Source organism: Macrobrachium nipponense, chromosome 36 (assembly GCF_015104395.2).
Source record: "Macrobrachium nipponense isolate FS-2020 chromosome 36, ASM1510439v2, whole genome shotgun sequence".
NCBI classification, from domain to species: Eukaryota; Metazoa; Arthropoda; class Malacostraca; order Decapoda; family Palaemonidae; genus Macrobrachium; species Macrobrachium nipponense.
Genome location: NC_087220.1, coordinates 58,303,186 through 58,327,871, shown reverse-complemented (window position 1 = coordinate 58,327,871; position 24,686 = coordinate 58,303,186). Strand labels below are relative to the sequence as shown.

Genomic DNA, 24,686 nt, shown 5'->3' with positions numbered 1-24,686 from the left:
ATTATTATTATTATTATTATATGGTGATCGTGTCGCTTTCATTCTGCACGAAATCAGTCGAAAAAGCTTTTGAATTTCCAAGTTAAGGATATGATGTCAGTTGAACTATTTCTATGGAAAAGGAGAAATGGTGAGTCACTGAAGTATAAAAACAATATATGTGTGTCTGATAAAACTTTTAACAAACTGAAACGAAGTTAAGCCAAGTTTCTGAGTGATTGCAACTTGAATCTGTAGTGTGAAAACTACTGATGGCATATTTAAACGCTTTTTTTCGAGCAAACTCGCATGAGATTAACCATAACGGAGTTAGGGATAATAAGGAACGCCTTATTTCGTTCGAAATATGAGGCAAAATACTCGGAAAAGATTCCAGCTGGGTTAAGCAAAAGGTCAGAAGAGTATTTCCTCCCCTAAAATAGGCACTCGTTCATTGTAACCTTCTTCTTCCACCCACTATCTGGCTTGACAGGTAATGACTCATGGGGCGTCTGAGAGGGACCGTTGTCTTTATACGGCACCTTCATAAATGTAAGTATTCGAGTTTTATAGATTAATCATTGGTAATTTTATTAGATAACTGGTTAAATTTGGTATGATTTCACGGAAGATTTATGGGTCAATTGACTATAATACGGATAGGAAAATGGAAAAGTTTCCACGTATCTAGTCACTTTTCACGCATCTGTGGCCCGTGTTTACGTTATCGAATTTTTTGCGAAATACGGGCGATTAGAATTGCCTTCAAATGAATGAAATAAAATCTACGTTTAATGATACTAATGAATGAGACGGGTGGTTTAAATTCTTATAATATTTTTTCGGCGTTGTTTATTTTTAGCCCCGGAAAGGAACCAGCGTCCAAGTCCCCCGTAAGTTAGTCAGTCAGTCCACCTGGTCGAATCATGAGGACCTGGTGACCGTCGCCCTCGCCTCTTCTTTTTCATGGTAAATGAATCTTCCCGTCGCGCCCCCCGCGACCCACCGCCCCAGATCCCAAGGGCGGGCATTGAGCTTCCTTCCCGGGGGAAAAGACCCCGAATTAGGAACCGGCGGGGTCCCAAATGGGGCGAGAAGTGAGACCAACTTCGTTTGTTTACAATTTCTTCGTCCCCCTTGGACGACCCAACCCATCGTAGACAGACTGTCTCTCTCTCTCTCTCTCTCTCTGTTACGGACACACGCACGGACACCGTCTTGACAGTTAGTCACTCAAGGGGGACGAGGGTGTTTGTTCGCGTGGCTGGGTAAGGATCCGCCTCTTCCCATGGGTTTTTTTTTGAACGGGTGCTCCTCTTGAAGAAGGTTGTAGCTAGCTAGGTATCGGATATTCCTGAGGGTATCTTACGATGCCCCTCCCCCCCCCCGGTTCTTGTTCGTGTTTTGGGCATCACCCATTTAATATAATAATCCCAAATACCCTTAGTTTTACCATAATTTTAACTAGATTTAACCAAACATATAAATTCCCGAGAATAACAGTTTATTTAATTAGATTAATAGCCTATACGTAAAGGGCTTAAGGGGGATTCCCCAAGGGAGAGATGCTGTACCTCACTGTAATCATAAAGCGGGTACTAGGCTTGTACCCTTGTACTGTATATGGCTAGATATCACTCACAGATGTGCCTTAGGCATGATTGCTTCGCTGCCTGCCACTAAGCTGTACATTCGTCCCTCGGCACTTGGTTGGTTTATGTTTACTATTTTCTGTATTTTCTTTATTTTCTGCAACATATATAGCTGGTGTTTCTGTTGTGATGTTATTTACATCACTGCCTACTAAACATGCTCGTTGAGTCGTAGGCTAGGTATAGCTACCTACTACACTCGTCCCTCATCATTTGTTTTTTTTATGTTTATTTCTGTATTTTCTTTATTTTCCGCAACATGGGGCTATATGGCTGCTGTTTCTGTTGTGATGTTACTGTATACAATAGCCTAGAATGTTGACGGCTTTTTCCTTGTTTTTGTTATTTGAGATTGTTGCAACTTTATTTTTTTTTTATTTTGTAGGGTAAAAAACCGCAGGGTACAGAGTGGACCATGTAAGATCAGCGTGAACAATCCTAAAAAAAGTACATTATAACGCGTCCTGACATCGGAGATGGGCATCAGTCGCGACTTGTTGTTGGTGAGAAACGGAGCTAAAGACCTCTACTCTCCTTTTGAAGTAAGTATTTTCTCCAAAGTTAGAAACTAAGGCCAAATTTAAAGCATTAAACAGATGGTAGTGAAAAGGGTGTCCAGCACGGTGCAAATGTCACCAAAACTTAGGCTTGAATATTTTAGAAGCTTGACGCCATCTTGATGTTTGCGGAGTCGCTTGTGTCAATAAACTAACCGTTTCCTGTGATAAATCCACACACCACTTGTACCCACAGACGCTGGGGCACTTTCATCCCAGTAATCGGAAAACGGTCCCTCACCGGCTTGTTTGTTAGTAAACAACTGTTTTGGTAGAAGCCGACGACGAAGAGTGCACTTCGATAATTTTTTAAATAGGGTAAAAAACTGCATGGCTCAGGAGTGGACTATGTACGATCAATGTGTACAACCCAAAAAAAAGTACATTATAACGCGTCCTGACATCAGAGATGGGCATCAGACGCGACTTGTTGTTGGTGAGAAACGGCTAAAGACCTGTACTCCGGTGTCAGGACGCGTTATAATGTACTTTTCTTGGGGTTGTACACATTGATCGTACATGGTCCACCCCTGTACCATGCGTTTTTTTACCCTGAATAGTAAAACATAAATATTTTACCTATTTATGATGATTAATTTGAAAATATTCGTTATTGAAAAAGTAACTCGATTCCGACTCAAATTTAAGTAATTTTTTTTTGGAATTAGAACGTTCTTTTAAGTCCTGTATTATGACGTCACGTCATCTTGACTTTCATACCTATTGTAAATAATTGCTTTACCCAACTTTCTTGCAGAACAGTTTACCAGTTATTCATGCAGATTATCAGCTCTTCATGTAATTGTTATAATCGTAATGCGCATATATATCTTTATTATTTACTGTTTGGATATATGAAGATGTTTTACTGCCGGATTATCGCCGTAGTGTGACGCAATCGTTTTCGGTCCCTGCGCCTCTGTTTTCACACCATAAGAAATTATGGGGCCGAATTTGCAATGACCAGAAAGTTGTTAAAAGAGGAAAGTTAGCATTGAGGGGCATATGTTTTGATTGAGAAAAATACAAATTTATTCAATAGCTAGCTTGTAAAAAATACTTTATTACAAAAAACTTGATTGACAACTAAGCAGCATACCTACTATGGGTTTCAGCGACAGTGCAAGCACATTTCTGGGCAATACCTATTTCTGTAACGAACACTCGTATCAGAGCAAGATTTTGCTATAGTGCATTACACCCAGTGCTGTAATTTATAAAGGTATTGTGAACTACTAATCGTAAAGAATAACGACACTTGTCCTTGTACCAAGAGACAAAAACTCCATTATGCAGAAATGGATAACAACACACGTAAAAAGCTCCACCTACCCTCTCCCCCCCCTCCACCGCCACCCCTTTCCTTCTTCTTTCCTTTGCCTTCCTTTTCTCTCTCTCTCTCTCTCTCTCTCTTTCTCTCTCTCTCTCTCTCTGTTGCCATTTGGTATGTGTTGACCCTCCAACCTGGGTATAAGGCTACACACAAAACGTTGAAATTGGTGAAATTAGGCTATGTATTGGAAGTATATAGTATACATAAATATTAAAGCAATTTTATCATTGCATTACTATGACAACTAGAATTCATGGAAACCGTTTATAATAATGAATTGGCGTATGCGTGAAGCCTCCACTAATGTGGCAACGATGATTTTGCCATTCTTTGCATGCAAACATTAAAGGTTACATTTATTTCTGGCATACGGTTATTAAAGAAATTCAAAATACTAATATAGACTGAAATCAATGAAAAGTGCTAGCAAAAACAATAAAGCAAAAATAAAAAAAAAACATGTATATAATCCACTTATCCGTAGTCGTTCCTCTATGGTTTTTGGCAGCCAGATGTACGAAAACGTTAGAAACATTTGATTGTATCTACTTTGAAAATATCTGTAATTTTTCGGGGTAATTTGGTTGCAAAAAAGAGATAATATACATGAATTAAATTAAAATTTTTAAATAACAAAGTAAATTTGAACTAAATAACGAGTAAAGTAAACAATTTAGGGAATAAAACTTTGCAGTTTTGTCGTCTGCTGTTCGTAACTGTGTTTGTGGCGCGCATGCTTAGGAACCAGGAACAGCAACTTGTTTAAAGTGCAATGTGGAGTGAATTGAGACCAAAATGTGTATAATAACAATCAAATAAGCACTGTGGAGTTTCAGTTGTGATGGCAGTAAGGATAAAAACCACCGATTACAAGGTAAGAATGAATTCAGTTCAAACCATGACCCCGGGAATAAAAAGTTTCATACTTTCAGTAATATAGGCAACAAAATGTTGTTTTAGTGTGCTGATTACAACTGCAATCTTGAGTAAGATCAATAAACGTTACATACATACGCTAACATTGTTCAAATGATTGCTGGGAAGGCTGGGAAAGATGATTGTCGTCACTGATCAGAACCTGTACATCCCACGGTAGCCGCCATATTGGATTTCAAAACTGCCTTGAAAACATATTTTACGAAGAGCGTCACATGCTTATTTTAGTTCGTATGGGGCTTTCATATATCACATTATGTTGACCGGGTCTTTTTCACTCTATACATGCAGTCCCCAGGTTACGACGGGGGTTCCGTTCTTGAGACGTGTCGTAAGCCGGAACATCGTCAAAAATCCTAAGAAAACCTTACTTTTAATGCTTTGGGTCCATTGAAAACTATGTAAACTGCATTCTTATGGCATTTTTCATCAAAAAAAACCTTCAAATATTGATTATTTTGCATTTTTGGTGTCATATTTCAACTGCCAGATAAGCGTTGTAGGCGTCGTAACCCTGGAAATAATGTCCAATGAATATAATTGAAAAGCGTCGTAACCTCGGAACGTCGTAAGCCGAGACCATCGTAACCCGGGGGCTGCCTGTATTTAATTGGTGAAACAAGAATACAATTACAACTCTAAGCATACCATTCAAAAGATTGAAGTTTCGTCAACATAATGTGATATATGAAATCCCATACGAACTGAAATAAGCATGTGATGCTCTTCGTAATATATGTTTTCAAGGCAGTTTTGAAATCCAATATGGCGGCTTTCGTCAGGCTGGCCGGTCTAATCATGGACAATCCACAGTCTTTCCCAGCCTTCCCAGCACTCATTTGAACAGTGTTAGCGTATATATGTAACATTTATTGATCTTATTCAAGATTGCAGTTGTAATCAGCACAATGAAACAACATTTTGTCTATATTAGTGAAGTATGAAACTTTTTATTCCCGGGGTCATGGTTTGAACTGAATTCATTTTTATCTTGTAATTGGTGGTTTTATCCTTAATGCCATCACAACTGAAACTCCACAGTGCTTATTTGATTGTAATTATACACATTTTGGTCTTTATTCACTCCACATTGCACTTGAACCACGTTGCTGTTCCTGGTTCCTAAGTACTCACTCTGCAAACACAGTTACGAGCAGCAGACGACAACACTGAGTATGAGGTGCAAAGCTTTATTCCTTTAATTGTTTACTTTACTCATTATTTAGTTTAACGTTACTTCAAAATGTTTATTTAATTCATGTCTATTATCCCCTTTTTGCAATGAAATTAACCCCGAAAAATTGCAAATATTTCGGATGTATACTTATGAGCAGACGACGCAAGGAAAAATAACTCATCATTGCCAATCTAGTGGAGCGTCACACATACGCCAATGCATTTACAAACTGTTTCCATGAATTCTAGTTGTCAGAGTAATGCAGTAATGATAAAATTGCTGTAATATGTATATATTCTACAAATAGATACGCTAATTTCACTTATTTCCCCGGTTTTGTGTAAGTCTTATACCTAGTTTGGAGGGTAAGCACATTACCAATTGACAACACTGATAAACAGTTGAAGAGTGCAAAGAATGCTGTAGTCCCCTTGAATAAGTACAAAGAAGTGCTGGTAAGAGTTCAGGTGTACAATTGTTGTGATGAAAGTGCCCCAGCGTCTATGGGTACATGTGGTGTGCGGATTTAGCACAGGAAGTGGAAAGTTTATTGACACAAGCGACTCCGCAAACATCGAGATAGCGTCAATCTTCTAAATATTTCGAGTTGTAAGTAAAAATTTCGAAACCGTTTTGGTGAAAGTTTGCACTGCATTGGCCACCCTTTTCATTACCCTCTGTTTAAATCTTAAAATATGGCCTAAATTTCTAACTTTGGAGAAAATACTTACTTCGAAAGGAAAATAGAGGTCTTTAGCTCCTTCTCTCACCAACAACTCGTGACTGTAGACCATCTCCGGTGTGAGGACGCGTTAAATGTACTTTTTTGGAGGGTGGCCAGCCGTGATAGTCGGTGAGTTGGGCCAGTCCACGCGGCGTTTTACCCTGTATGAGTTACACAGGTAGTGTAGTCTGATGTACATACTGGTATTTAACCACTAGGGTTGGCAGTTTGTCTTTACGCTAAGTTCTACATCCTGTAGGATAATAGAATTTGACTCATTGGCATAGGTGTGGATATTTTTTCCCCAGTTTTTTAACATTTGGCTACATTTTTCAGTGTGCAAGCTTTTGTTTGCTTTTTGTATACTTTATTCTGTGAATTTTATGTAGTATTTATCCAATACTTTCTTTTATTGGCCAGTTTCCAATATATTTTGCTTCGTTCATTGCTTCCTTCCCCCAGTGATTTATAATTACAGGCAGTCCCCGGGTTACGACGGGGGTTCCGTTCTTGAGACGCGTCGTAAGCCGAAAATCGTCGTAAGCCGGAACGACGCTTGGAAATATGTCTTAAACTAATAAAAAGTTATAAAAACCTTACTTGTAATCCTTTGGTTACACTACATGTTGTTTCCTGTAGTTTTATGTACAACCTGGAGTTATTTTCATAAAAGAATGCTGGTTCTTGAAGGTAAAAACTATTGTAATCCTCTGGTGACACTACATTCTTGAAGTTTTATGTACAACCTGGAGTGATTTTGCAAAATCTTGAGGGCTACAAGAACAGCTGATTACTATTTACGTATCATATAGACTAATTAAAGTAAATGTATCTTTAAATAGGCTTATATATTAGTATCAACAAAACATTTCCTGCCATGAGTCAGAGGCCGTTTAATGAAACGAACACTTCTCTGTCCTATCTGTTCAGAAAATAAACGTTACGTCAATCCCCGAGACCATTGTTGCCAAAGCGTCTCTCTCTTCTCTCTCTCTCTCTCTCTCTCTCGTCTCTCTCTCTCATCTCCGTACTCTCTCTCTCTCTCCTCTCTCTCTCTCTGATCAAATTACAATGGAAACTTGACATACGATTGCCCTAATATACGAATGTTTTGAGATATAACAGAAAATTTGCGAAAATACAAGCTTTGATATACAACGAAATATTTGAGATACGATTTTGCGATGAGTGTTAGTTGTATAGGCGACCGATAAATGGCGTTCAGTCTGTTTGTTTGTTGGTGCTGCATGTTAACACGTCGTTGTTTAGTTCGTTGTATTTGCGCCTATTTTTCGTGTTATTTTGTCTATTTTATTATTAACCATGGGTCTCAAAGCTAAAGACAAAGCAGGTGATAAGAAAAAACCCAAGAAAATGATTTCGATGGAAGCAAAACATGAAATTATAGCAAAGCATGAACGTGGCGTTCGTATCGTCGATTTGGCAAACGAGTATGGTCGAAATCCTTCTACAATATCCACGATCATCAAGCAGAAGGAAGCTATAAAAACCCCCGAGACCATTGTTGCCAAAGCGTCTCTCTCTCTCTCTCTCTCTCTCTCTCGTCTCTCTCTCTCTCTCTCTCTCTCTTCTCTCTCTCTCTCTCTCTCTGATCAAATTACGTACATACTGGATAATGTCTCTCTTTGGATACTTCGATTTTGCCAAATATTGAGGGCTACAAGAACAGTTTGATTACTATTTACGTATCATATAGACTAATTAAAGTAAACGTATCTTTAAATAGGCTTATATTATTAGTATCAACAAAACATTTACTGGCATGAGTCAGAGGCCAGTTTAACGAAACGAACACTTCTCTGTCCCTTAAAACTCGGAGCGGGGGGGGTTTTCGGAAGACGCCTCTTCCTCTCCTCTCTCCTCTCTCTCTCTCTCTTCTCTTCCTCTCTCTCTATCTCTCTCTCTCTCTCTCTCTTCTCTCTCTTGATCAAAGTTACTGGATAATGTCTTCTCTTTGGTTTACTTGGAATTTGCGTTGTGTAATCTAACCAGAAACTTCGTTTTGTTAATTCATTACTGGAAACAAAGCAATTGATTTTTTTTCAATTATTTGCGGCTTTCTTTGGGACCTGTTCTATGTAAACTAGTATGTATTCATTCGGCTCGGAAAACTAGTTCAGCATATGAAACGCGGCGGTCACTAAAAAAAACATAGAAAAAATACAACATAAAAAGTGTCGAAAAATCATTCAAATCTCTAAAATTTTCAAAATTTTTGTTGTAATCTAATCCAGAAAACTTATTTTTATTAAATACTACGGTGCTAAACTAAATAAAGATTTTTGTTATCCATAGTATCGCGTTTTTTTTTAAAATAGCGGTCGTTAACTCGGAGCGTACCTCGGAAGGACGCCTTTCCTCTCTCTCTCTCTCTACCTCTCCTCTCTCTCTCTCTCTCCTGATCAAAATTACTGGATAATGTCTCTCTTTGGATACTTGGAAATTTGTTGCCGTTGTAATCTAACCAAGAAACTTCGTTTTTTTGTTATTACTTAGGAAACAAAAAGCAAATGGATTTTTTGCCGTTATTTGCTTCTTTTGGACTGTTATATGTAAACTAGTATGTATTCATTCGCTCGGAAAACTAGTTACCGCATCTAGAGGCGTCCCCCCACAGTAAAAAACATAGAAAAAAATGACAACATAAAAAGTGTCGAAAAATCAATCATAATCTCAAAATTTTTGATTGTAATCTAAACCAGAAACTTATTTTTGTATAATATTTACTGGTGCTAAACTATAAAAGGATTTTTTTTTATCATAGTATGCGTTTTTTAAAAATTAAAAGCGTCGTTAACTCGGGAGCGTCGGAAGACGACCTCTCTCTCTTCTCTCTTCTCTCTCTCTCTTCTCTCTCTCGCTCTCTCTCTCTCTCTCTCTCTCTCTCTGATCAAATTACTGGATAATGTCTCTGGTACTTGGAATTTGCGTTGTAATCTAACCAGAAACTTCGTTTTGTTATTATTACTGGAAACAAGCAATTGATTTTTTATCGCTTTTGGATGTTTATGTAAACTATATGTATTCTTCGCTCGAAACTAGTTCCGCATATGGGCGTCTAAAAAACATAGAAAAATACAACTAAAAAGTGTCGAAAATCATCATAATCTCAAATTTTTTGTTTTTGTTAATCTACCAGAAACTTATTTTTGTATATCTTGCTAAACTATAAAGGATTTTTATCATAGTATGCGTTAAAAAGCGTCGTTAACTCGGAGCGTCGGAAGACGCCTCTCTCTCTCTCTCTCTCGTCATCTATCCCTGATCTCTCTCTCTCCTCATCTCTCTTCTCTCTCTCTCTCTCTATCAAATACTGGATAATGCTCTCTTTTGGATACTTGGAATTTGCTGTAATCTAACCAGAAACTCGTTTTGTTATTATTCTGAAACAAAGCAATATTTTTTCATTATTTGCGCTTTTGGACTGTTATATGTAAACTATATGTATTCATTCGCTCGGAAACTAGTTCCGCATATGAGGCGTCACTAAAAAACTAGAAAAATACAACATAGTGGAAAATCTCATAATCTCAAAAAATTTTTGTTGTAATCTAACCAGAAACTTATTTTTTAATTAATACTGTGCAAACTATAAGATTTTTATCATAGTATGCGTTTTTTAAAAGCGTCGTTAACTCGGAGCGTCGGAAGCGTCAGCGTCGTAACCTCGGAACAAGCGTCGTAACCCAGGACGGATTTTTCCATTGAATATTTAAGAAAGAGCGTCGTAACCTCGGAACGTCGTAAGCCGGAACCGTCGTAACCCGGGGACCGCCTGTATTGTCCATTTTAGTCTACTGTGTGCAGCATGTGTTGGGACTCCTAGATGTCTCCACACACTAAGGTGTGCTTTTAATTCCCAGCATGATACAGAAATCCATATAGTATCTCAGTCATGGTGTTTTAGCAGAATGACTAATCTTCATTCGAGAGCTGCGTATTGTTGAATTTAAAATTAATGGATTGCAAAGAGAACTTGCTGACTGGTGTTACAGTTCCTACAGCAATACAGCCCTTAATGTTTGTCCAGATAGTGTTCTTGGCCGACCACAGTAGACACAAGAGATAGTGCTCTTAGCCTACTGCTGCACTGTACAAAGTGTGATCATAAAGTATCAGACTGGTGATATAAAAAGAAAACTACCCTATAACATGTACCATTTTAGAGCTTCATTTCTTTTGGAGTCGTTCAGCACTGTTTTCACCGGTGGAAGCATTCCTGGAACTCGTTTTCTGGGATAATTAGCAGCTGCTGCTGCTTTGTCGCATTCACTTGGATCTCGACATCCTGAAATCTTCCTTCCAAATGGGATGTGATTTTTGAAAAGAGGAAAAGTTGCAATGGGCAAAATCTGGGGAATACAGTGGCTTGGACCTGGGAGATGTTGTGCTTGGCCAAAAACTGCTGCACAAGTGGCGTTAAATGGGCAAGTGTGTGATGGTGCAATTGCCACTCACTACTAGACGCATGTAATTTTGGTCTTTTCCAACAAATAGCATCCTGCAAATGCCGTAACATATCGCAGTGCTACTCCTTGTTTACTGTATGACTAGGTCAAACATTCTCATGATGAACAATTTCCTTGTAGTCGAAGAAAACAGCGTCTTCACGTTGTTTTGACTCACTCTTGCGTCCTTTGGTCTGGGAAAGGTTGGGGTCTTCCACTACGAAGACTAAACCTTGGTCTTGGGGTCGTAGCCATAGACTTCAGATTCATCGCACATTACAACTGTTTTCAAGTTTTCAACTTTCTTCACACAATCAAGTCTCAAATAAGGGAAGTTAAGGAAAACCATTCCTTCTAATGTAAGGATACGGTACAGACTGTAGCAGGTTTAACTTGAAAGGATAACAAGAGCCAGACCTCTGTGGATGTAAGTGGGAGAAGGTTAATGCGATGTTGATGTTTGTGGGGATTTGTTCATGCTGTAAAAATGCAGCAAGGCGCAGCTTAAAAAACTTAACCACCAGGTGGCATTTTAACTGTTCTGAAAACAAATGGAATATATTAAGGTAAAAAATTAAAAAGGAAAGAAGTACTACAAAAAACTTGATTGATTGAGGATCCGGTTGGATTCAAAATAAATATAGAATGGCTTAAGGTAGTGAACATGATGTTATAACCCTAGTTCAGTTGAGCAAAAGCCCGTGCTGGCATAAAGCCAATTCAATCAAAAGCAACAACGTGCTTCAGATTAGAAAGGGAAAGATCCCTCATTGGCCACAGTGAAGAAAGATTTGTCCTTTCATGGAATATAATGTAACTTTCAAACACTCGTACGTACCTTGTAAACCCGATGTGCGTCGCCAATCACTCAAAACTATCTTAAAACTGTGACATACTGTATTATGGTATTTTAAGTTAATACTAGTCCTTGCGACAATTGACATAGAGTAGACTTGTGTTTCTTATGTTTTTCAACGAGGCCCTCTTGGTTTGCAGGTGTGCTAGAGATAATCCAAGATGTCGTCTGGCCGTCCCATCAAGTGTGTGGTGGTAGGGGATGGAACCGTGGGAAAGACCTGCATGCTCATCTCGTACACTACAGATTCCTTCCCTAAAGAATACGTCCCCACAGTGTGAGTTTCGGGATACTTCGTTTTATTGTAATTGCTGTACTAGTTGCATTGATGTGTACTTGAAATAATGAAAATACGCAGTACCTTACAGAATGGTGCTTGCTTGCAGTATTCATGGCCACAAAGGTCACTAAGCTAATAAATTCGGGATTTCGTGACTTGATACTAATATGAATTAAGACTTCATCACCCATTTCATAAGCTAAATTTGTGATTTCATGTACTATTGATATGACTTGGATCACTAAATTGACAGAAAACAGGAAGATGTGTAGAAACATTATATAGTATCGTGTTTAAACGAACTGTCTTTTCAGGTTCGACAATTATTCAGCACCAATGGTGGTAGATAGTATCCCAGTCAGTTTAGGTCTATGGGATACGGCAGGTCAAGAAGATTATGATAGATTACGGCCCTTGTCGTATCCACAGGTACGTAATTCTGACTGACAGTCATTTTTTGTAAGCATTATCATCTGAAATTTTAAAAACTGCACAATTGTATTGTACGTATAATTGTTTGGCATTAGTTTTGTTGATATAATACTTTTTACATGAGATTGACCGTTCACTTTTAACAGTGTAACATAAGCAATGAAATTTTATTTGATTGTTTCAGACGGATGTCTTTCTTATATGCTTTAGTGTAGTCAGCCCTTCCTCTTTTGAGAATGTTACATCTAAGTGGTATCCCGAAATTAAACACCATTGTCCAGATGCACCTATAATACTTGTTGGTAAGTACTACTCGGTGTAGACTTGTTCATGCAATGTAAACTGTAAGTTGAAGGCACATCATAGGTTCTTTTATAGTTTCCTTAAATATTCAATTTCGTGATTATGAGCCTAGAGGTTTTTCTTTCCCATAGCATGAGAATTTGTTAAAATTATTGTAATTTTGTTGAATCTCACACTTGCACAAAGAACTGGGGCCACTAGGAAAGGTTTCTTGGCAGCACCACCTTCTGCCTTTTATTCATCTAGTGACTTCTGGTGAAACTTTCTATCATCTTTGATTATATGGCGCTTGAGTTGCCATCCCACATTCATGACCAAATTCTTTGAGTAAGTCTGGTTGTTTTACCTGTTATGTAATCAGACATTGACAGTTATTTATAGATAAATTTCAGTTAAGGTACGTTTAAGTCTTATCAACGTATTTTAGTAAATCCGCGTTGAAACCGACTTAAGAGGCACTCGTTACTTCGCAGGCACAAAAATGGATTTACGAGAAGATAAGGAAACGCTGGCGCTACTCTCCGACCAGGGTCAGTCGCCGGTCAAGAGAGAAGCGGGCCAAAAGCTCTCTAATAAAATACGGGCAGTGAAATACATGGAGTGCTCCGCTCTAACACAGAGAGGTTTAAAACAGGTGAGATTTTCCAGAAATTTCAGGTTTCACAAAGGGCAGCATGAACAAGACTTGAAAACTATTTTTTGGTACAGTATTAGTAGATTTAATCTGGATCCAACCTTTGTTCAGAAATGCGCCAAATAAATTTTCATACAATCAACTTACCTGTCAGATATATACATAGCTAAGACTCCGTCGTCCCCGACAGAAATTCAAATTTCGCGGCACACGCTGCAGGTAGGTCAGGTGATCTACCGTCCTGCCCTGGGTGGCAGGATTAGGAACCATTCCTGTTTTCTATCATATTTTTTCTGTCGCTTGGAATGTAAACAACGTTTGCAGTTCCTCCTGACTTGATTTTTGGATTTCATCGCCATCGATCTTCTGGGCTATCTTTTGCAGGGAAGTACTGGATCTTTGGTTCGGCATACGCATATTAATTTGTTTTGATAACTTTGGCTTCGAAAATTTCGAAGAATTGTTTACGTGTAACTACCGAACTTTTCGGTAGACAATCACATAGTTTGCAAGAAGGAAAATTTTAATATTTATTCATAATAACGTGTAGTAAATGTTAGAATTGATTGAGCTAACTTCCTTCTTGACGATGTAAGGAAAGAATAGTTACGCTTCCTTTAGAAGTTTATATAGCTCTCGTACTAACGAGCAGTTAGAGCATTAACATTACTAGTAGTGTGGTATCCTCATCTCCTTCTTACTTCACAGAATCTTCAAATTCATATTGCAATTTGAAGACAAAGGAAGGTAGCTCTAAATACGAGCTATTGAAAGGTAAGAAGTGATTTTACTGTTAGTGCAGTGGAGGGTGCGTTCTGTTCGGCTCTGTTTCGCTCCCAGGCCTAGACCTCTTCCAAGCTCACATACCCAGAGGAGAAGGAAAGTCGAAAGCCTTACGGAGGTTATGGAGAATCCCCACCGATCAGGCGTCCCCTCGGCAGGATCTGTAGATCGTCCCAGACTGCCAAGTTCGCCATTGGAAAGGCGTCCTAATTAGTAGAGGGTGCGTTCGATCGGCTCTGTCTCGCTCTCAGGCCTAGACCTCTTCCAAACTCACAAGCCCAGAGGAGAAGGAAAGTCGAAAGCCTTACGGAGGTTATGGAGAATCCCCACCGATCGGGCGTTCCCTCGGCGGGATCTGTAATACGTCCCAGACTGCCAGGGATAGCCATTGCAAAGGCAGCCTTTAAAAAGTGTGTCTGTTCTTCCGTTTCTTCATCTTACATCCGAAAAGACGAAGAATGTACATGTTAGAAGTTCGGACGATCTGGCTCGTTCTCTGAATAAGAGAACACTGACTCACTGAGCGAGAGGCTGAGAGCCAGCCAGCAAGCTAGCGCGAGCCACGTTCCAACAGCCAGCAGCGAGCCGCGTTCCAACAGACTAGCGCGAGCCGCGTTCCATCAGACTAGCGCGAGCCTCGTTCATACAGATAAACGCGAGCCGCGTTCCAGCAACTGAGTGAGAGCCGCGTTCCAGAACTTTTTCTTGGCGCAAGGCGCCTTCAGAGAAAACAGGCGGCTTAACTAAGGAGCCTTATAGTAGAATGGCAATCAGAAGGATGCTTCCATTGAACGTTTTCTGGCAAGAGGCTCGTATAACAAGACTAGAGGCGCTCGGATCTATTAGGGCGCACGGGACCTTCCACGCAAGCGGAACGTTCCAGGAGCGAGTCTCCTTTCTAGCGTGCGGAACATTCCAGGCGCGCGGAACTATCCAGACGCTAGGCGCTAGGAGCAAGGATCCAGACGCCAGGCGTCAGAAGATTTCAAAAATCTTCATTAGAGAGAGAGGTCAGTCGCGAGACTCCTCTTTGAATTTTTAACTTGAACAACTTTCCCCTGGCAAATGTGCAAGATGTCGCACAGGCGGCCGTTGCTTTTGTCAGAAGGATTCTGATACTAAGAGAAGCCCCTTTTCATTATTCAGAAGACTCCTTTGTTAGGCAGTTCCTCTCAATGCGGACTCTCTCCTTCATCCATGCTCTTCCCTCGTTTTGATGAGGAGGCAAGAGCTTTGGGAGTTTTTCTTAATAAGATCTCATCGATGTTTGGGTATGATGGCGGATAGAAAATATCTACTTCCTTCCGTAAACCCTAGTGATGAACAGGAATTCTGTCTCTTCCGCGATTTATGAAGAAATCACGAAGATTTAAAGAGTTCCTTGATTAACTTCGTTCCTTAAGGATATATATGTATATATATGTGTATGTATGTGTATATATATATATATATATATATATATATATATATATATATATATGTATATGTATATATATATACTCTTTCTATCGTTCTATTAACGAAAAGAACGAAGATAGTAGAAGGTAGTAGAGTTTCTGCTGTATGAGAATACGATACGGTCAATTCATAAACACATACCGTAGTTACTTCTTTCTGTGCAACTCAATTACAAGTATCCTTCTACGTCTTTCCTAGGAAGGACTACGCTTAAAGGGATTGTTAAGACTACACCTACTTAGCTTCTAGATTTATCGAAGTCTTGTTTCGCTTAAATATGCTTAATAAGAACTTCCTGAAGTTCGATAATAATTTTATTAAATTCCTTTATTAATTGGAGTAGCTGGCAACTCTGAAGAGTAAGCGGGGACTGCTTTCGCTGAGAGCCTGAGACCAACGCAGTACGCCTATGCCAGTTACTGTCAGTACCATGTAGGTGTCAGTCATGAGCGGTCGGGCGAATCTCTCTCTCTCCTGCGGGAGGGAATAACTTTCCGTATCTCTCCCCTACAATCGCGGTCTTAACCTCGGATTGAGGGGATAATTAAGCTAACATAAATAAATATTGTATGCCTTTTGCTAAGAAGCTTTCAATAAGAGAGATAGTACAACCTTTCAATGCGGTTTACCGTAGGTAACATTATTAAAGGATTCTATCGCAGCAGAACATTATATTATGTAATGCTCTCAGGCTTACGAAAGCATAGCTTATTAGAGTACCTGCTCAGAAGAAGATGGATGAGTCGGATGGGAAACATTCTCTTTGGGACAGAACTTGTTTCCCTGAATGGACTATACTACGTATATAAAGTTTTTTCCTACTAAGAACGGAATTAACATGTGAAAGGATGTCGGGTTACCATAAAGGCACAGCTGTTCTGGCACATAACATAAAAAGAATTAGAAGAAAGCGCCAGTCTGGCGCAACGCGCCAGAAGTACCAACCTGGCGCAGTGCTCCAGAAGCGCCAGCCTGGCGCAAAATTTGCGCCAGAAGCGCCAGCCTGGCGCAGTGAGCCAAGAGCACCATCCAAGATTTTCTCGTTTTAGCGAGTTATTAACCTAGGAGTCCAGTAGACTCTCGGACACCAAGCTCGGTAACGGCAAGATTCGTTCCTGATTTCGTTACCCATTTAATCACTTAGGCCATTTCCACGACACTCTCATATCGCATAGAGCATCGAGAATCTCTTTTTTCGCTCTATTCGCGTTAACAAAGAGATCCTTCTCGATCGACGATAATAACTGTTAACATGTTTAACATTTATTGGGAAGAGTTGTGAGAAGACGAACAGGCTTCCTATAGACTGCTTCCTTTTCCTACTTCTCCCCCGATTGAAGATGACGTGGGAAAAGCTTCAAGGAAGATTATCTTGCCAGTACAAGAGCAACTGGCCTCTTTGGTGGGAGTGTTAGCGCCTCGTAGGAAGGACGTTGCGCTTCCAATCAAGAAGTCTCGTCCTCTCTCCCCTGCGAAGCGAGAGGCGTCATGCAGACGTGAAGCTTCCAAACATATCGCAGAGGCTTTGGTTTCGAGAGCGAGATCGGGAGAATCTTACGGAAGACACGTAACGCCAGAGAGACGTGAGACGTCGTCAAGACATGAATAGTCATTTAAAGCTGCTTTTAGACGCGAGGCTCCAACCAAAATTTTGGCGCCAGTTAGGACGCCTTTTGAGAGCGAAGCGTCTTCCAGGCGCGAGGCGTCATCCAGACGTCAGCAGCCACACAAACGGGAGGCGTCAGCCAGGACGCTTGGCTGACTAGAGCGTCATCCAAGCGGGAAGCGTCATCCATTTATGGAGAGAAGCCTGGGCTGTTGGCGCCTTCCAGGACTATTAAAGCGGGGAAGAGGAAGGAATATCATTCCCTTAGCCCCTCTCCTTTTAGGAGTTTGTCTCCTCCAGAGGAAAGACGTACTGAATTAGCAACGGAGACTCATCTAGACCCCGAGTTAGAAGTAAACTCGGAGGAGGAGTTTCAAGGAAGAGAAGGACTGTCGAACTATAATGTTTTGACAGCCTTGCTTCTAGAGGAGTATGGAGACGACTTGACTCCTGCCTCTCCTCCTTCTCCGCGCGCTCTTTTCTCGAGTGCAAAGACGAAGAAATCTTCGTTTTTTCTTAGAATGAAGCCCGCCATTTGAAGAAGGTGTTAGTTAGAACGGTCTTCTGCATGCCTCCAGCGAGACTAGCTGGTAAAAGAGGCATTTGATATCAGACGGGAGAGAATAGGGGTATTTCTCTTCCGTCTACGTCAGAAGCGGACTTTTCGACCTTAGTTGACGCTTCACGTAGACAAGGTTTGAACTCTGCCCGTATAACTTGGGGCATTTCAGAACTGGACCATCTCCTCAAGGGACTCTTTCATGTATTGGAAGTTTTGTCAACTTCTTAGATTGGTCCCTTGGGGTGATGTCCAAGAAAGCCCATGATTCTGAAGGACTCGAACCAGAAGTCCTTCTGTGTATTTTGTCTTGTATAGACAAAGCGGATCAGGATGGCTCGGTTGAGATCTCCTCTTTGTTTGGAGCAGGTCTTCTTAAAAAGAGGACAGTATATAGTGTCTTTTTAACCAAAGCGGTCTCCCACGCTCAGAGGGCAGCGCTTCTGTACTCGCCTTTGTCTGACTTTTTGTTCCCTTCTCAGTAGTGAAGGACATTTCTCGTTCATTAACTGAGAAGGCGACTCAAGACCTTCGACACAGTCAGTAAGGAAGAAGAAACCTGCAGACAGCCCCAAGAACACTGTCATTGTCTGATGAGGAGAAAGACTGGGGCCTACAACCTGACACAGATGCGCTAGATGCGAACATATAGGACAGATAAGAGTGTCCGATGTGGACATTGCCAGACATCCTCGAGACTCTACCAAGCTCGAAGCTCCGGCAAGTGGGGAGGAGCCACCCAGGCGCGAGGCGCCAGGCAGGCGCGAGGTACCAGCCAGCGGCGAAGCTCCAGGCAGGGCAGCGCCAAGGCGCCACTCCAACCGGGCGCGAGACGCCAGCCAGGCGCGAAGCTCCAGGCAGGCACAAAGCGCCAACCTGGCGCGAAACGCCAGCCAGGCGCGAGGCGCCAGGCAGGCACAAAGCGCCAACCTGGCGCGAGACGCCAGCCAGGCGCGAGGTGCCAGCCAGCCGCGAGGTGCCAGCCAGCCGCGAAGCTCCAGGCAGGCGCAAGGGCCGCCACTCCAACCAGGAGCTAGACGCCAGCCAGGCGCAAGGCGCCAGGGCAGGCGCGAGGCGCCAGGCAGACACAAAGCGCCAGCCAGGCGCGAGGCGCCAGCCAGGCGCGAGCAAGCCAGCCAGGCGCAAGCCAGGCTCTAGGCGCGAATCTCCAGCTAAGACGCGAAGCGTCATCCAGATGCGAGGCGCCAGTCAAGCGAAAGGTACCAGACAAGCGCTAGGCGCCAACCAAGAGCGAAGCACCAGCCAGGCGCGAGGTTCCTGCCAGGCTTCAGGCTTCAGTCGGGTGAGATCCATTTCAAGAAAGCCCTGGTCTTCTTTGAAACATGGAGATCTCCTAAGCACTTCATTAGTGACTTGATTCCTTCCAAACAGCTGAGAATTAAAAGCGCAGGAAGTGCGCGCTTTTGCAAATTCTTGTTCTTTACATAACAATATGTCATATAAGACATATTAGCTGTGTTGTACGGTAGAGGCAACTCTGTGTTGACTTCTCATTACACAAAGGATGTCAAGTTAACCTACGAGAGATCCTTCTCTTTTGGTTTATACGTTTCTGCGGATACGTTACTGGGATAAGGAGCCGACACTGATCCTTAACTTTGAGTTAAAGTTTTTTAACTTAGTGAAATTATTGGGGTTTTTGAAAGGAGTGTGGGGATAACTCTTTCCAATTTGAGCGCGAACCCTCGTGTTAGGATCAGGTGATCGGGATCGGTGTTGCGCTCCTTCATAAGGTGTATTGTCATATAAGTGGATCAGCACCCATTGACAAAGTCCTTTCAGGCTCTGCCGAGTAAGTGGATAAGACCCCTTCGGCAGACCCACAAGAACTCTTGGCCATAGATCACATATCTCGCTAAAGTTTCTTGAGGTGATGCAGACTACTGGGCAAACACCCACGAAGTCTACCACCTATCAGGTAGGAACCAAGGTTTTATTTATACCTACAACATATGTTGTTTACCTGTCTATTCCATATAGTAGCTGTCTCTTACCCTCCACCGAAGGGTGCCAATCAGCTATGTATATATCTGACAGGTAAGTTGATTGTATGAAAATGATATTGTTATGATACAATAAAGTTTCATACATACTTACCTGGCAGATATATACGATTAGGGCCCACCCAGCCTCCCCGCAAGGAGACAGGTGGAAGAGAAAAAATATGATAGAAAACAGGAATGGTTCCTAATCCTGCCACCCAGGGCAGGACGGTAGATCACCTGACCTACCTGCAGCGTGTGCCGCGAAATTTGAATTTCTGTCGGGGACGACGGAGTCTTAGCTATGTATATATCTGCCAGGTAAGTATGTATGAAACTTTATTGTATCATAACAATATCATTTTCCATGAATTTACTTAACCAAACTTGTTTCATAAACGTTGCTTAAATTTTTTGAAGAATTGATTCACAAAAGATTAGTCAATCTTTGACTCGGTAATCAAAAGTATACAGGTATTAAGGACAAAATATTTTGAATTTTAATAGGGGTTACCTACCAATTTTAGGTTGAAAGATCATAATCCATCTGCTGGGGTCTCCTGATTTCCCAATGGTTTATGACCCGAGGAACTCGTAGGGCGAGTGGATGCATCAAACCCCATGTTCCTTTCCAGGTATTCCCCATAGGGAGGGTAGTACTGTTAGTGCACCTCCCACAGTGCACTGTAGAGTTATGTAAGGTTCCTTGCAGTATCCCTCCCGCCCCTGGCAGTAACCCCTTTTATTTCTCTTACTGTACCTCTGTTCATATTCTCTTCCTTCTATCTTACTTTCCACTCTCTCCCAACAATCATTTCCTATTGCAGGATTTTCCTCCTGTTGCACCTTTAAGAACCTCTCACTCTCAATTTCCCTTTCAGTGCTGGATGACCTTGGAAGTCCAAGTGCTTGGCATCTGGCCCAAATTTTACATTGCGTTCAATTCCTTTGCAGGTATTTGATGAAGCAGTAAGAGCAGTTCTCCGGCCAGAACCAATGAAGAGAAGACAGAGAAAGTGCTCAGTACTCTAAAGTAATATAGACACACTAGGTTTTTCTCTTTCAACTGTCTTATCTACCTCTGTCTCCTCCTTCTCCTCCTCTACCTTCACCTTCTGACTCCTCCTTCTACTTGTTACAAATAAGGGTCTCATTCTTCAGCGCAGCAATATTTTCTGACATAATTTTAACATTGAATGATATTTCAAAGCTTTCATGTTATTTGCAATTAATTTACTTAATTCCACGTTTCATTTATTGTTGGCATAATGTATGGATGTATTTTATAAACAAATAATACAGTCATTACACATTTACATGTGATGTAATAAACATATAGCTTAAATTTTAAAAAGTGGGAATCTGTACAAATCATCATATAGTTTACAGCCAGACGTTAAGTTTGGCAGGTAGGCCTCTCCTGTGTCTTTTATTTTATTGTCATCTTTATTGTTATCCTCATCATTACGTAGGATTTATCCTTTGAAATCTGTTAACAGTTTCATATTGTAAAGGTGTACTTGAATCTAGGAAAAAAAATTCTAATCAAATATTTTTTATGTCTTGGACAATGTTCTAGAAGTGTCACACTTTTTATGATTATGTGGGAAACTTCATCCAGATACCTTATTGTAATAGCAACACAAATTTTCTACTACTGAATGCTAACAGATTTAGTGGTTGGGTTGGTTCATACAAAGACGTTTGTCCCTCCCTCCCTCCTCCCTCCCCCCGTGTAGATGGCATGACATCTTAGGGAGGTTATAGCTCGCGGAATTTTCCCAGGCTGAACTTGCGCTCTCCATGGCAGTTTTAAGCATCTTTTGTAGCAAGCATTGCAATTCTCTCTCTAAAAAACCTCAAGGAATTTGAGTAGATTCTCAGATATGGCAGTTAAGTACTATAGTCAACATGTGATTCTCCTTAAGCGAGGTACAGTAGTGGCAGCAGTTTTTAACGTTGTGACTCTTTCGTAAGACTTGGTCATTTTCTTTTTTTTTATAGAGTACTGTACTTAAAACTCGTTGTTACAGGTTTCCCTTGTTTTTATGACTTATGGTTAGTATTGTGTGCTTTTCACATGCAATGGTTTTTTCAAAATGTTTATCTCCACCTCCACCCCCCCTGTTTTCCTTCCCTGGATTTGATGTCTTTTATAAAAGTGTGCATCCTACCTTTTTTTTTTTTTTGTGCTAAAGTTTAATTTGCTCAAGAAACCTTGCAGAATTATTTTCCATTTTATGTTAAACTTATTGGTGAAATGCCATGTGATAGAAATCACATTGTCCAATACTTTCAGCATCCTAAGACTGTCATATTTTTGTCGTGAAAATTGTGGCATTTTTGTAGGAAGTCGCGCAAAGATTTCATAGCTCTGTTTTTTCTGTGCTCCTTTATGGACACTCTGTGAAGAGAAGAGGGCGTTTGCCAAGTGAGATTTCAAGTTTGGTTTCTGTCAGGTTCACTTCCTTTTGAAAAGAATCTCTTGTACAATTATTTGGCATAACAATTATTGCAGAGGTAGGACAGACTGACATTTACCTTGAATGTGTACAGTTAAGAGTGAAAAAAGTATAGATACCCGAGCCCAGTGTAGCACTATTGATTTTAATTTATTTTTGTAATACGGACAGCTCATTTCGGTATACTTTGTAACCGTTAGACAGTAATTCTAGATTTAGGAAAATGCTAGGATGTAGTCAAGCTTTTTTAGGGCTGAACGCTCGAGGCAAAGTACGAAATTCAAACTGTTGAGGATGATAATGTGATGTTATTGTAATCAAATGACCCTACACTTCTACAAAAGATGCTTATGATGATCTTTAGTTGCAGTGAAAGAATGGAAGAAAAACCTTTGCCATTGCAGGTGGTGTAGTGACAACCCGTTTCTTTTGGAAGCATGAGTGACCTATGTGATAGTAGGATCTGGTGGGGGTTTTCAGTAAGGCATTGCACTTTTTGTTTGTTACTTCTATTAGCGAACCTTATGCAGGAATTTATTGATATAATATATATATATATATATATATATATATTATATATATATATATATATATATATATATATATATATATATATATATATATTATAGATTGGGAATTAGAGGCTTGAATGATCAGCATTCCTTGTTTCGGTGTTTAGGTTTTGATTTGCAGAAAGGGATGACTCAGATACATACAGAAAATGCTGACAAGCTTTTGTCTTATCAAGAAAGGCCTCAACATTAGTTTCCACAAGGAAAATGAGCTTATTAATTTTCCAGGGAAGGTTTTTGAGACATTTGCTGTACCGTGGCCAAAATTTGCATTGCCTTTTACTAAACACTCCTGCGGAAGTATCGACAGAAGTATCTCGCACCTCTCTCTAACGAGGGGTGTGACCGTTGCTGGCTATGTCTCTATTTGCCTTATTATGGTGAGATATTTGTTAAGCCCTACAGAAATAACTTTGAGAAGAGGGACATGTAGTGGCTCCCCTGTCTGTACGTAGATTCCAACTTGGGTTTTCATACAAGTTATAAATGTTTTAATGCTTCAGATTCTCTATGGTATGCATTACTCCTTGAGTGGAATTTCGGCCTGTATTGTGTGGCTGTTGGTGCCTCCGAGGGCATCAGCGTGCAAACTTGGTTTTGCAAAATACGTGGGTTTGAATTTTGATGCATTCTCTCAAGGTCATCTGAACGACAGATCGTGCCGTGATGTTAATGCATGAAATGTTTAGACTCGTAGCTAGTTGAATCTATTAGATTATTTTGGCAGTTATAGACACTTATTTATCCCTTATGGAGTGGCTTTTTTTAAAATCCTGGCATGAGTGTCAGGTTGCGAGTTTATTTTCTCCTTTCCTTTTTAACCCTTTTTTTTTATTCAAAAAGAAAAGTCCTAAATGTTTTCTGATACTCTAATGTATTGTAAATATCTGATTTATAAAATAAAAAATGAAAAAATATTTTTCCCTTATTTATCACCTCTGCACTCTAGTTCCAGTTCAGGTTGTATGCAAATTTTTCATCTTGTCAGTCAGAATGTACTTAATCCATGGTTTCATTACAATCCTGCTGATGTTACGTCCACATCACCTAAATACACGAGTATAAGCACTTGCTGAATAGTAGAGGTAAACAATACTAAGGACAGCCCAGAAACACAAGTGTTTGTTTAACCTAACCCTTGCCACTACCAAAGCAGACATCACTGGCAACATATAGTACTGTAATTGGGAAGGTGGGCCAAAGGGTAAAGCAGACAAATGGTTGGCCTCTTTGCAAACACCGGCTGTGAAGGACTGAGACACTCCAAGGGCATTCTTTGCATGCTTTGCTACCCATTGCTGTCTACAGAAGGGATCACCAAGTAGGCTCCAATATCCTTCCTGATTTCTGAGGCGGTCACCACCATAAATTTTCTCGTGACCTCTTTGTAAAGAGTTCTTGGACTTGGCAGTTCACTGCTGACAGAGAAGGGGGTCAAGGTATAAAAGTTCAGCCATCAGAGGACAGGATCCATAGACATCTCGCCGCGATTTGACAGCTTTGTCGCTATTTGGGTCCTATGGCTAGGTTATGGTCGTCCCTGACTGTTCAACCTGCATTCTTTAAGTTGGTTCTGCACAGTTGCTTCCAGATGTCCTCTCTTAAACCTCACATCATCAGAATGTCCATTCTGTGCCCGTACTCTTTTGAAGTCTCAATTCTAAAGGTTCTTGTTTCTAGTCCAGTCTTCATCATATGCACATCACAGACCCTGTAACGAGTCCATATTCTCTACCACATTGTGATGAGCTTTGATTCCAGAAGTCTAACAGTATGACACAACTACTGTTAGCCATACAAAGTATCATACACACATGACAAACTACCTATTGTAATGGAGTCACTGAAATCAAATGCATTCACAAAGCCAAAATCTGTACAGTTCCTCAAGGACACAAAAGACTTTGCACA

The 24,686-nt window shown here is 40.6% G+C and overlaps 1 protein-coding gene across 3 annotated transcripts; it reads left to right on the top strand.

Moving 5' to 3' along the window:
* The first annotated feature begins 865 nt into the window (after nucleotides 1-865).
* Nucleotides 866-21,459, top strand: LOC135203725 (ras-related C3 botulinum toxin substrate 1-like). Of its 3 annotated transcripts, none has more exons than XM_064233642.1 (6): nucleotides 866-948; nucleotides 11,824-11,960; nucleotides 12,278-12,392; nucleotides 12,580-12,697; nucleotides 13,172-13,332; nucleotides 20,696-21,459. In XM_064233642.1, the coding sequence occupies exons 2-6, from the start codon at nucleotides 11,845-11,847 to the stop codon at nucleotides 20,771-20,773; spliced, it is 588 nt and encodes a 195-aa protein (XP_064089712.1). In that variant the 5' UTR covers nucleotides 866-948; nucleotides 11,824-11,844; the 3' UTR covers nucleotides 20,774-21,459. The 3 variants fall into 3 exon arrangements, with proteins under 3 accessions (XP_064089712.1, XP_064089713.1, XP_064089714.1); XM_064233643.1 differs by lacking the exon at nucleotides 866-948 and adding an exon at nucleotides 970-1,076; XM_064233644.1 differs by lacking the exon at nucleotides 866-948 and adding an exon at nucleotides 1,142-1,247.
* Nucleotides 21,460-24,686: the final 3,227 nt, after the last annotated feature.